The sequence below is a fragment of the Athene noctua genome, chromosome Z (assembly GCF_965140245.1).
Source record: "Athene noctua chromosome Z, bAthNoc1.hap1.1, whole genome shotgun sequence".
Classification (NCBI taxonomy): domain Eukaryota; kingdom Metazoa; phylum Chordata; class Aves; order Strigiformes; family Strigidae; genus Athene; species Athene noctua.
The window spans coordinates 58,018,713-58,031,114 of record NC_134077.1 but is presented as its reverse complement, the minus strand read 5'-3'; the positions used below and the strand labels follow the sequence as shown (position 1 = coordinate 58,031,114).

General features: G+C 38.2%; 1 protein-coding gene across 6 annotated transcripts in view; it reads right to left on the bottom strand.

The window, feature by feature from the left end:
- PRUNE2 (prune homolog 2 with BCH domain) overlaps window positions 1–12,402 on the bottom strand; it is a 148,854-nt gene that overhangs the window by 103,525 nt on the left and 32,927 nt on the right. For all 6 annotated transcript variants that reach the window (XM_074931456.1, XM_074931451.1, XM_074931453.1 and 3 more), the window contains exons 2-4: window positions 6,073–6,177; window positions 5,413–5,615; window positions 3,887–4,050 (exon numbers count right to left, since the gene is read on the bottom strand). In XM_074931456.1, coding sequence (XP_074787557.1) covers window positions 3,887–4,050; window positions 5,413–5,615; window positions 6,073–6,177 — 472 coding nt within the window. The remainder of the gene's footprint in view (window positions 1–3,886; window positions 4,051–5,412; window positions 5,616–6,072; window positions 6,178–12,402) is intronic.

Here is a 12,402-nt window from a genome sequence, read left to right as displayed (position 1 = left end):
TGCGGGTGCAACTCCCCCAGGGTTTCTGAAAGCATAATGGAGGCTGCTCTGTCTGCTGACAAGCACAGAAAAAAGAAATATATAATAGGTAATACAAGATTCAATATTATTTCTTGTGTACATCACACTACATTACAGATATTTTTTTCCAAAGGAGAGGTCACTAGAAAATAGGCTAGGACGCTTAGAAAAATGTGCATTTTATTCTTTTTTGCAAAGCAGTTTGGAAGTAGAACACTAGTTTTGCCAAAAGCAATTTCTGTGCATTAATATTAAACATGATCTAATGAAAGCAGAAGTCGTTTAGGGAAAACATTAAGAACAGAACAAGCATCTCCTGAATTATAAGTTTATGACTGAAAGAAACAGTACAATGAAAATATAAGCATTTCTTTGCTGAGGTTTTGTTCCATGACCTGGAAAAATAAAGGACTGGGAAAAAGGGAAAACCAATAGTCCCTCATGGAAAGTATAATTCAATACTCCCCACCCCCAAAAAAATCCACAAACCAAAACTGTAAAACAGACCCAAGAAAGCAATTTTTATTGTAGTTAACAGGAAAGACACAAGGCTGGAATAAAATATAATTTTTGGGGAAGAAGGTAGGGGGAAGCATTACCTCCAAGAAAACTGTTACCATACAAAAAACCAGAAGTACCAGTCCAAATAAGTGCAGTATTTGGTGCAGTTCAAAATGCTCCTTTCTTTCTAGCATATATATTAAGGATGCACCAGTTAGGGAACATGTGAATCATCTGATGAATGCACAAGACAGAACAAAAAACAAAAACCAACCAAACAAAAAAAAACAGGCATCATTCCCGAAGTCCTTAAGAGGACATTTCTTAACATTTGTCTGGGTGCCTAGAATAACAAACTAATCTTCTCTACTAAAAGTCAGACTGCTCCAACAGGACACGAAAAGACCTCAACTGTGTAGCTCGTAACTAGCAAAAGCAGATTCACATTAAAAAAAAAAAATAAATGCTGATGCTTTTGCTGTAAATCTGTCTCTGTTTACATGTTGCAGTCTGCACCTTGTGGCATCCTTCAAGGCCTTATACAAATAAACATAAGGAGGCATTTCTGAGAGTGCACTGACCCAAGGTACCTGACAGTGAGTGCTTGGAATCACATCCTTGCCAGCTGGCTGCAACAGAAAATGTAATGATTCAGCAGCTTAATGGATCTTGAGTTTGGCAACAGTCCCCTTGTAAACATCTCTGGGGAAATAAAATAATACGGGCCCAAGACTCTGGCAGGTTCTATAATTGTTTGCTTCTGGCACAAATCCAGGGACAGCACAAGCTCTAACTTCAGGCAAATACGGCTGGCTGTACAACACACTGACTCTCCAAGCAGGCTCTATTCAAAGCCCAAGGGTAGAATTAACTTATAGCATGGTCTGACAGGGAGACAGAGATACCAGGAAAGCATTCAGCTGAAAAAAGTCCTTAAATATTAAACTGCCTAAATCAATAATGCTTAGTTTCACAGGCAAAGTCTTTTCACTTGACTTTTATTTTAAACACAGAAGAGCAGGTGAAGTTTGTTCAAAGTTGAAATATGGCAGGTTATAAGTATCTGTTGTTGTTATCAAAAATTTTTTTTTTAAAAATTACTATCAGACTGAGAAAAAACAGGTTTGAAAAAGAGGCAACAAATAAAGCTGTCACAGCCACTACATAGTAATTATTAAAACATGAGATATTTGTATTATCTAACAAGTCTAGCAAAATAATCACTCGGAAGTCAAAAAACAAAAGATGAGTTCCTAGCTCAGAGATTTAGATGTTAGGATCTCTCAGCTGTTTTACAAAAATGAAATCCTAGTTCTTAGCACTTCGACTTCCATTTCAGTCTTCTGTTGTGAATTTCCCCTGAGATTTATACACCCTAACAACATACAGGTTTACACTGGAACATAACATACTGGGAAAACCCAGCAGGACCTTTTCACTGGCTCAACGCCTATGGAGTGCCACCATCAAGAGGGACCATCCTGTGAGCCTCTACGCACACATTCACTGGTAGCGAGAATGAAGCAGCCACCCCTTCTTCCAGACCCTTTGTTTCCTATGCTCACAGGTGAGATGAATTTCAAAAGCTATACTTCATGGGCAAGGACTTTGACAAAACACCATAATATACACAGAGAAACACAAAAGCTAGACTTGGATAGGTTGTATTCGATCTTTTATCTTCAGGCTGTTTGTCGTTTGATCTGCCATCTACTGCCATCTACTACTAGGAACTTTTTTTTTTTTTTTTTAAATCTTATAAAAAACAGTTATGGAATTCACTGACTTACTGAATTTGCAATGGAAGGTTCTTAAGAACTGAAATCCTTTTCTATTTTAAGAAACCCACAAGACAACCACTGTATTGCTTAGTTTTCTATACATACAAATTATGCTGCTGGGAGAAGTAGAAAAGCATCAAGTCACAAGTGCAGGTGAGTTTTTTTGTTTAGGATTTGTCAACTACTTCTCATATCATGCAAGAGAAGGTATGCAGGAACTCCTATAACCCTCAAGTTACTCAAACGTGCTACCAAACACAATAATTACAATGAAGTTACTAAATTTAAAAAAAAATTAAGCTACCATCTCCTTCAAAACTTGAAGCACTATTTCTAAATGCAAACACCTTCAGTATTTCTCTAATGGTAGCACTTTATTTTAATTTGGATACAGACTAGAGCCAAAGCATGCAGACACTTAAAATCATCTATAGTACTTGAACATGTTGTTGTTCGTTACTCAGAGTGCTGCCTCTGACTCTTTCCACCACCAAACAGGTATCCAGAGAGATTCCCAAAAGCTCTTCTTGGTTCCAAAATAAATTATTATGCTTGGTAATTTGCCTAGATTCCTGGATAGCTAGTCAACAGAAATCCAGAGCTACAAAAATATTTTATGGCAGGTTTACTGGAGCTTATTAGCATGGAAAGACACTAAAAGAGCAGACTAAATGCTGTGTTACTGTTAATGCTTCTTTTATGGAAACGTAAAAAACACCTTAAAATTACCTTTTATAATTTCTCTTGTTTATTACACTAGTTATCACAGTGATGAGTCACAAGCAAAGACTTCAACAGCTTCTGAAATCTAAGTGTAGGCAAGTATTCATAATCCTCATTAAACTTGCCCACATTATTTTCTTAAAAGGGCATTTAACAGTTGCACATCAATTAAAACCTAAAACCTTTAAAATTCATTAAACACCATTGAAATTCAGTAAATAACTTAAAAGCAGCAATCAGATCTTTGCAATCCCAGTTTTTTTTCAAAGTGAAGAGTTCTGCTGCAGCAAATAAACTGAGGAAACTAATACAAATGATGAACTATGAAGACAGAAATGAAAATACTTCTAGCTGTTGAAGCCCTATCCTTTGTACTCTACTGGGTATATGATACAAAAGAAAAGGAGAGAGAAATGAAGATTTGGTCACAGCATTTTAGAACAGTAAAAGTTTTGAATCACGCTGTTAAAACATCATTCTGTAAAAAGGTACTACCACCAGAAGAAGCTTTAACTTGTAAATATTAGATTCCAATCCATATTGTTGTCCACAATGCCCTTGGAATCGATGAACTGCACAGCTTTTCCAGCTACCCAGCTGGTGTGTCGACAGCTCCATTTAATATTCTTGTCTAGTGATACAGCAAAGACCTCTCATGCCTATTTTTAAATGCACATTTTTAATATTCAATATAATGTTACTCTTTAACAAACTCTTTACTCCCTGCTTCTTTTATGGAGCTTCCCGTGGTCTTTAAAGGGATTGTTAACCAAAGAATGGATCACACTCTTTCTGCATGAGCAGATTCAGAAACACTCCATTAAATCTTTCAGTATTTAATATAAAGAGTAATCTCTCACCTCTGAGGAGATAAGCCAGTTGCTGAGTGATTAACTCTGGTGCCTCTTGAAGAATCTCTTTTACTACTAAAGAGGAAGAAGACGCTTGTAACTCCAGGCTGCCATCACATTGCTCATCTGGATTGATGACTTTGACAACAGCTGATTCCAAACTTTTATCCTCACTATCAAGCAAATTTAAAAATTATATATATTTTTCTATCTAGCTGCTTAGACAACCCAGTAAAACAGTGAATTTTTTTCTTTTTTAAATCTGGACTATAATGCAATTGTTATTGCTACTTGAAGTCTCCTATAAAGCAAAAAAATGTCACAGTGAAGTCTTAAAACTGCAATTTTTTTAATGAAGTGTTTACAGTGCTTTTATTGCTTGATACATCAAGCATAATAATTGACTTAAATGTTTTCATCTCCATTGTAAAAATCTTTAAAAATTAGTAATTTGAAAAAAAAATTTCTACATGTATTGAAATTATCACTCTTTATATAGGAGAGATTTTGGATTTTCCCCATTGAATATTTTGAAAACTTACAAAAGACCTTTTTTTTGCATTTAGACAACTTACAAAAGACCTTTTTTTTGCATTTTGACAACTTATGTTTCTGCTTATAATAGCAATAACAAAGCGAAACTACATTTAGCAATATAAAATATTAATCATAATTATTTAGAAGGAAGAAACAGAAAAGGACAGTAATAAACAAAAAGCAAATCTTATAGATAATTTTTACTTTGAAAAAGTGAATGAGGTACTGAACTGACTGCAGTTAAAAAATCAATAACTATGAGATTTACACATTTCTCATTTTAGATTCTCCCTACTTTTATTCTAATCTGCAAACCCCTCCCCAGAGTAGGATGAGACCATAGCACAACAGGATGTTACTTATATGAAGTTCTAAAGAGAGCTGGAAATAAACAGCATCCTTCACTCTGGGCAAGGCAAGCAGACCATTATAAAGAGGCTCTCTAACAGATTCACTATGGGCTTGTAAATATTTCCTCTTAAGGATGCATATTTGAACTATGGTCTTCCACAGAGCAACTCTGAGCCTCCGGCATTGAGGATATACTGAGACAAATGCAAAAAAGTAAGGACTGCAAAAATCTAGCAGCCATTTTAACAGCACATATGCAAGTGGGCTGGCTATCTTCAAATCAATGTGAGAGTCTTAATGCCTTTAGTGAAAGCTAACTAAGAAGCAGGAAAAAATCTGATCTCTTATTTACTGGTCACAGGAAGCTTCCAGACTATTTAAACTAAATTAAAATACCTAATCTAATCTGTGTGAAAACACAAGGTCCTGAAAAAAGGGAGGTTCATTAAAAGTGATTGAAAGATGACCATTTAGTTTGTTATATTTATTGGACAGAATGAGAGACAAAATATATTTAACTTTTTTTTTTTTTTTTAAATCTTTGTTAACATAGCAATACCAGTATTAATGCAGGAAAAATGTAAAACACAATTTTTAAAACAGCTCAAACCCACATAAGCCATCTTGTTGTACATACAATGCAATACCTTGTCAGCATGTTGCTGTTTACAAGCGTTAAAGACAATTTCCCTTCAGCATTCAGCTGGTGCAAATTGATTTCATCTCGGAAGATATGGAATGACTCCGGGATATTCAGCTCCTCCAATATAAATCTTGTCTCTGTGAAGTAGCTAAAATCTCTTCTTGGTATGTTCAACACGGGTAAGCAAAGAACATCAGGAGGACTGACCTGTAACGTAGGTGTGCATATGTCAGAGTCGCATAAAATAAGACCCGTTTTTTATTAGGAATATCTTTTAACAGAGCAAGCAATTAGTCAGAATTTTCAGGGTTTTTTTCCCCCTTTTACTTATTTTTTTTTTTAAATGTCTTTTGCTTTTTTCTTGTTCTTCTGTCTCTGTTTGCCTCTCACAGAATCACTAGGAAACCAGGAAGGAGAAAGGAGAAAGAACGATGTACAGGGGTGATTTTTAGCTGCTACTGAATAAGCCACCTATTACCTACTCATTAATTTTTGTATGAAAATAAATGTAGATTGTTTCTATTTAAAAACCTCACCTCTGATTATAGCAAAATCATTGGCCAGAATAATATTTTTACAGTATGTTTTAATTGACTTAACAATAAAATGTCTGTAATAACCTGGACCAATGAGTTAAGACCACTCAGACTGGTTTTTCCATTACCTTGTCTAGAAAGTAGGCATAGGCTAGAGTAGAAATGAGAGAATCCAAATCACAGGATTTACTCCCAAGAACAACATGGACTTTCTCCAGGCGTTTGCTCCTGTTCTGTAACACATTAGAAGACAATTGCAATGAATGACAGTGGTAAGAAAAAACAAAGCCCAATCACCAAGACACTTCAAAAGACAAGTTAAATATCAGGTATTGTCCTCAGGTGTAACACTTTTCACCACTGCCTGAAGGAATTCACTTACTGTGGGATCAGATGTGTTTCCTTGGCTTCACAGCTCCCAAGAAATCTGGGTTTCGTAAGAGACCCCACTTTAGAACCCAAACGAGATCTAATCTGACAGAAGTCCCTTTAGCAGCAAAGTAACAGATAAGCAGTTTCATATATATGAGGAAAAAGCTTTTGAAAACACCTCACAAATCTAGTAAGGAAAGTATTTCCAAAGAGCACGGAAATACACATAGCAAACTATACACAGCAAGCTGTAATTTTAATTTTCCCTTTTTTCTTTGCTTGGCTGAAATCATTAGCTAGACAAAGCAAGTGGTTTTCACCCTGACACTTCAGAAGCTAAACAAAGCACTGAGGGCTCTGAGTTGTTCTCACTTGCAAAGGGACTAAGTCTGTTCTGCATTTAACAAAAATTAGGACCCTTCTAAGCACAAGGAAAAGTGAAGACAGACTAACCGTGTGGAAGTAAAATATTGCAGTGAAGTGTCTACTTTCTTCATAATTGCACACACAAAATGTAAGGTGATGTTCTTCTTTTGTGCACATCATTAACATCAAGCTAGCTGCATGGAAACAATCCAGTTTATTTTCTTTTAATGGGCCATGTTTCTTAATTTGAGAAACACATCTGACTGCTGCTAAGGTAGATATTTCAGAACCAAATATATGCAGTTTAACATTGTTGTCATATACAGGTATATGTACTTTTTGTTATTTTGAATTAGTATTTTGAATATCAAAATTTTAATATTTCAACATAACTATATAAATAGTATACTCTCCTGGATAATTACAAATATGCAAATTTTTAAAAAACATTTTTTATCTGTCTAATCTTACCTCTATCTGGATGTAAGGAAGAAACTTAGCTCTTTTCCTTATATGAAACACAGCCATTAAAATATCTTTGGGTAATAAAATCAGGACACCTATTCTCCATTCCCTATGTATTGGGAAAGACAGATAGCTTTCTGAAGAGTACAGTGTCTGGAACATGTATGTTCATTTAAGCTGTAGGCCTTCACCAGCAATAAACTGTCTCTATTTTCCTCTTTTCAATATATTTTCTGGTCATATTGTTCTTCTGCGGCATACATTTCTGATTGATCTGCCACCCTAAAGAGTGAAAAAGTTCATGAGTTCACCCTGGTTTAGTATTATTCAGTGTATAGAAGTTTTTTTCTTTAGGTTCATCACAACTGCATAGCAAATGACTCAACACTGAAAAAGAAGGAAACTGAGTGAACTGACAAATTGATTATTAAATCTACGAAGTCACCCACCTCTAGGAATCCAGTGCAAATAACAGTGCAAAAAATTTCAAGCCATCTGATGCTGTTCCATATCTATATACTCTGCACCTATGAAACAATTCGCTTTCTGTTGCTCATACTCCACAAAACACTATCCCATACTAGACTAGCAAGGATCCTCAACAGTCATCTGAGTTTCAGTGACGAATGTCAGACCTATTCATGTCATCATGAACATGGTGTTTTCTTCTGAAAAATTAAGAAATTTTTTCTGTTGTCTTTAGAATTCGTTCTCTCAAGCACTAAAATCTGTACACTTGTTTTTACAACTAATATTTTAGCTGTAGCCTTGTTACACAAGTATATTGCAGCTCTAAAATCTGTAGAATATCATGTGGGAGGAGAACTACCAAAGACAGAAAACCCTCTTTGTCTGAACAGCTTTAAAAGAAAAAAAGAATTCACATTTCTAAAAAAAAACCCCAAACAAACAAGACTGCATCTTTCTCTCATTTGTATACCCTGCCCTCCCTCTTTATTACCTCTTCAGGAATGGAGACAGAATAACTACACAAAAATTGAAGAATTCCAAGACCGAAAGTTTCTAAACACTACACTTCTGAAGAAATAAGAAAAGCACAGCTATAAAGAACAAAATACAAAGAGAACATAGCAGAGCAAGAAAGCTCTGGAGACTATCTCTTTGTAATCCAAACAGGTCAACTAACCATCTGACGATTGATTTTTTTTTTTTAAACTCCAGGACACAGAATTTCATCAACACATATGAACCAGAACAGACAGCGGAAGGACAGGCCATCTCCTTGGACTGTTCTCAAGAGCTTAACAAGAACTCTGAGATGGATCTTATTAAGCTGAGTTTTTAATATGACAGTAAGCAGACTACAGTGAGAAGGTGTATTTCTTGGTCAGGATGTAAACATACTATCCCTCCAAACAACTGCTGGTTTCTTCCAGAATATTTCTGCCCAAGACAAACACACAGTCGAGGTAACGTGCTAGCTACTGTCAACTCTTGCCCAAAGGGAAGGGAATGAAAAACAAATTTCTAAAGGCTTTCAGGGGTTTCTGTTGCACACTGCTTTTCTCTGGTCACTCCAGAGAGAATTTATTTTTGTTTCACCCACTACAACTCGTTATTTGAATGACTCTACCTACCCCTGAGTTAAAATCTGTTAATTTGCACACAACTACACCATTTCACTCCCCAGTGTCTCTTTTCTGACTTTTAGCAAAGTCTTTTTTGCAATAGGGTTTCTCTAATAAAATATGTCAGCTACTTTATTAACATTAAAATACAAAGTCAATGTGTAAGCTGTATTAATAAGTAATTCAAGTTTCTATTTCACAGATTTTAACGTCAAGATGGATCAGAACAAACAGCAAAGAAAGCCTGTGCTTCACACTGATGAGAGAGAAAAGTGATAGCCCATAGCTAATCACCAATCTTAAGAATTTTTGGAGACACAATCCAATATCAAATCATGTATTAACAAACTGATTATTAATAATAAATTGATACTAATAAAGTTGTAGAATACATTTGGACAGTTAATTCTTTGTGTAGTTCTGGAAACTGATAAAGGGAGGGAAATGTAATGAAAACAACCTAAAATGTCACAATTGTTAGTAGAAAGCACAAGATGATGTTTGCTATTATTTTCCAAAATGAAATTCTCCATTTTCTGATATTCTTATCCGTGTAAGTAATCTGTTTTCTTAAAGAGAAGTTGAATTCGATGACCCTTATGGGGCCCTTCCAACACACTATGACACTATGATTCTATGACACACTTCTAGAAAAGAGCATAAATTTGATGTGGATAGAAGTAGGTAAGGCTTGCAGACAATCTCCACCAGCAACAGTTAGAAGTGCCATCCTAGTGTCTGCATTCACACAGTATGTGCTGTTCCATTAGAGGGTTAACAGGAAGATTAGAACCACTGGGCTAAGCAGCAGCTCCTCTAAGCAGACAGATGTACCTCCAAACCACAGATCAGGAACTAAGGTCTGAGAGCTGTCATGTGCAAAACTGACCAATCAAGGACATCTACAGGGAAGCACAAAACCAGGAACATGCTATCCCTGACACAGCTCAGTAAGTTAATACTTAATTATTTACCTCCCCACTCCCCAGCGATAGCCACTAAAATAATTCAGGGACACACAAAGATCACACTCACATAACCTATTCACATGGGACAACATTTGCTACTTCAAGCATCTTTATTATTTGAACTGGGTATTTTTCTGATGCCAGAATCAGAGACAGTGTATTTATATTTCAATAGATTACTCAAGACAGTTAGGTAGCACCCCCCATTCTCTTTTAAGCCAGGAAACCTTCCTGTACTAACAGTACAGATACTTTATCAAAAGCTTAGCAATGACCACAGTCCTACACAAGTGAGAGCAGGTTAAATACTGTTTTATACTGTGCTGCACAGACAATTTGAGATCTGTGCACTGGATAAAAGATCAACTCTGCAAGACTGCAGTGATAAAAACATGAATGCTACTGCAAACATTTATCTTAGCACAAATGGGTGCCATCTACCAATTCTACCATAGGACTATGAAAGCAACATTTTTAACCTTCAATCTGATTTGCAGCATCTTAGAAGATGTAGAAGCCAGTACTTTCAGCATGACATCACTTCCTCAGATAATCATTACTGACAAAAAGACACCATCATCCATGGATAAAAACCATAAGATACTCCTTCAGGAACAACCATGTCTTGTAGTCTATATAACCACAATGTTGCTGAGTACAACCTTTAAGGCAATCAAAAGCTAGCAAAGACAGCAGTGATCAGTCTAAAGTTATGTTAAGAGGAATAACGAACTGTTACAAAACTATTTTCATATCGGCCAGGATGCCGTTGGCTTTCTTGGCCACCTGGGCACACTGCTGGCTTGTGTTCAGCTGCTTGTCAGTTAGAACCCCAGATCCTTCTCTCCCAGACAGCTCCAGCCACACCTCCCCAAGCCTGTAGCCATGCAGGGGGCTGTTGTGGCCCAAGTGCAGGACCTGGCACTTGGCCTTGTTGAAGCTCATCCCGTTAACACTGGCCCACAGATCCAATCTATCCAAGTCTCTCTGTAGAGCCTCCCTATCCTCATGCAGATCAACACTCCCACTTAACTTGCTGTCATCTACAACTCACTGATGACACACTCTATGTCCTTATCAAGATCATCAATAAAGATGTTAAACAGAAATGGTCCCAGCACCGAGCCCTGAGGAACACCACTTGTGAGTGGCCACCAGCTGGATTTAGCTCCACTGACCACCACTCTCTGGGACTGTCCATCCAGCCAGTGCTTGACCCAGCAGACCGTGTGCTCATCCAGGCCATGAGCAGCCAGTTTTTCTATGAGAAGTCTATGGGCAACTGTGTCAAATGCTTTTCGAAAATCCAGGGAGACAATATTCACAGCTTTTCCCTCGTTCAACAGTCAGGTCATCTTGTCATAGAAGCAGATCGGGTTTGTCAGGCAGGACCTGCCTTTCATAACCCCATGCTGACTGGGCCTGATCCCCTGGTTGTCCATTATATGACTTGTAATGGCACTCGAGATGACCTGCTCCATGACCTTCCCTGGCACCGAGGTCAGACTGACAGGTCTGTAGTTTCCTGGATCCTCCTTTCTGCCTCTCTTGTAGATGGGTGTCACATTTGCCACCCTCCAGTCCAGTGGGACCTCCCCAATCAGCCATGACTTCAGGTAAATCATGGACAGCGGCTTGGTGACCACATGTGCCAACTCTTTCAGCACCCTTGGGTGTCACCCATCCGGTCCCACAGACTTGTGTGCATCCAAGGGGTGCAGCAGGTCTCTGACCACCTGTACTGGGTCTGGCTGAACTGGAATTGGTTTTCCCCTATAGCAGCCCTCACGGTGCTGTGGTTTATGCCGGGAGCTGGCAGGGTGTTGGTAGCACCCTGGTGTTGTGGCTACTGCTGAGCAGCACTTACACAGCACCAAGGCTCCTTCCGATGTTTCCCCCCACAGTGGAACGGGGTGGGCAAGATCTTGGGCAGTGACACAGCCAGGACAGCTGACCCCAACTGACCAAAGGGATATTCCAGACCATATGACGTCTGCTCAGGATAAAGCTGGGGGAAAGGAGGAAGGGGGTGGGGTCACCCTTGGTCCTCCAAGGCAATCACTACGCGTATTGGAGCCCTGCTCCTGAGAAGGCCCGACATCACCTGTCCATGGGAAGTAGAGAATAAATCTGTTTGCTTTTGCTTTGCTTATATCAAAACTGCTTTTGTTTCACCCACAAGGGTTAGTTGATCTTCTTTCCCCTCTTTCCCCTGCTGAGAAAACAAGGGGAAACGGGGGGGGGGGGCAGTGATAGAGCGACTTGGTGGATACCTAGCATTTATCCAGAGTCAAACCATCACACCACCTCCTCTTCAGCTGTGCTGACCTCAGTCTGCATCCCCTCCCCATCTCCCAGCTCATGAGGCTGGGTGTGCAGGGAACAGCCAGTTCCACTGCTATGAACAGGACACTACACAAAACAAGCTTCCCTGTGATGTGCTGCCTTTTTTTTCGGTATTTGGAACAAAAGTACACTACCCCTCAATTTTCATATCAGATAATGTTTTTCAAAAAGCATAGAAAAGAAATGGCATTCTCTAGCTCAGTTGACACCTTCAGCTCTAGCAGACTTAAGTGGAAAGTTTACTCTGTTAAGTTGGTACCACCTTTTCTGAGGCTGGGGGAACTGTATCCTCAGCTTCTGTGGCTCCTCATGGTTCAGATATCAACATAAAACCAGCATGAGCTACTGTCTG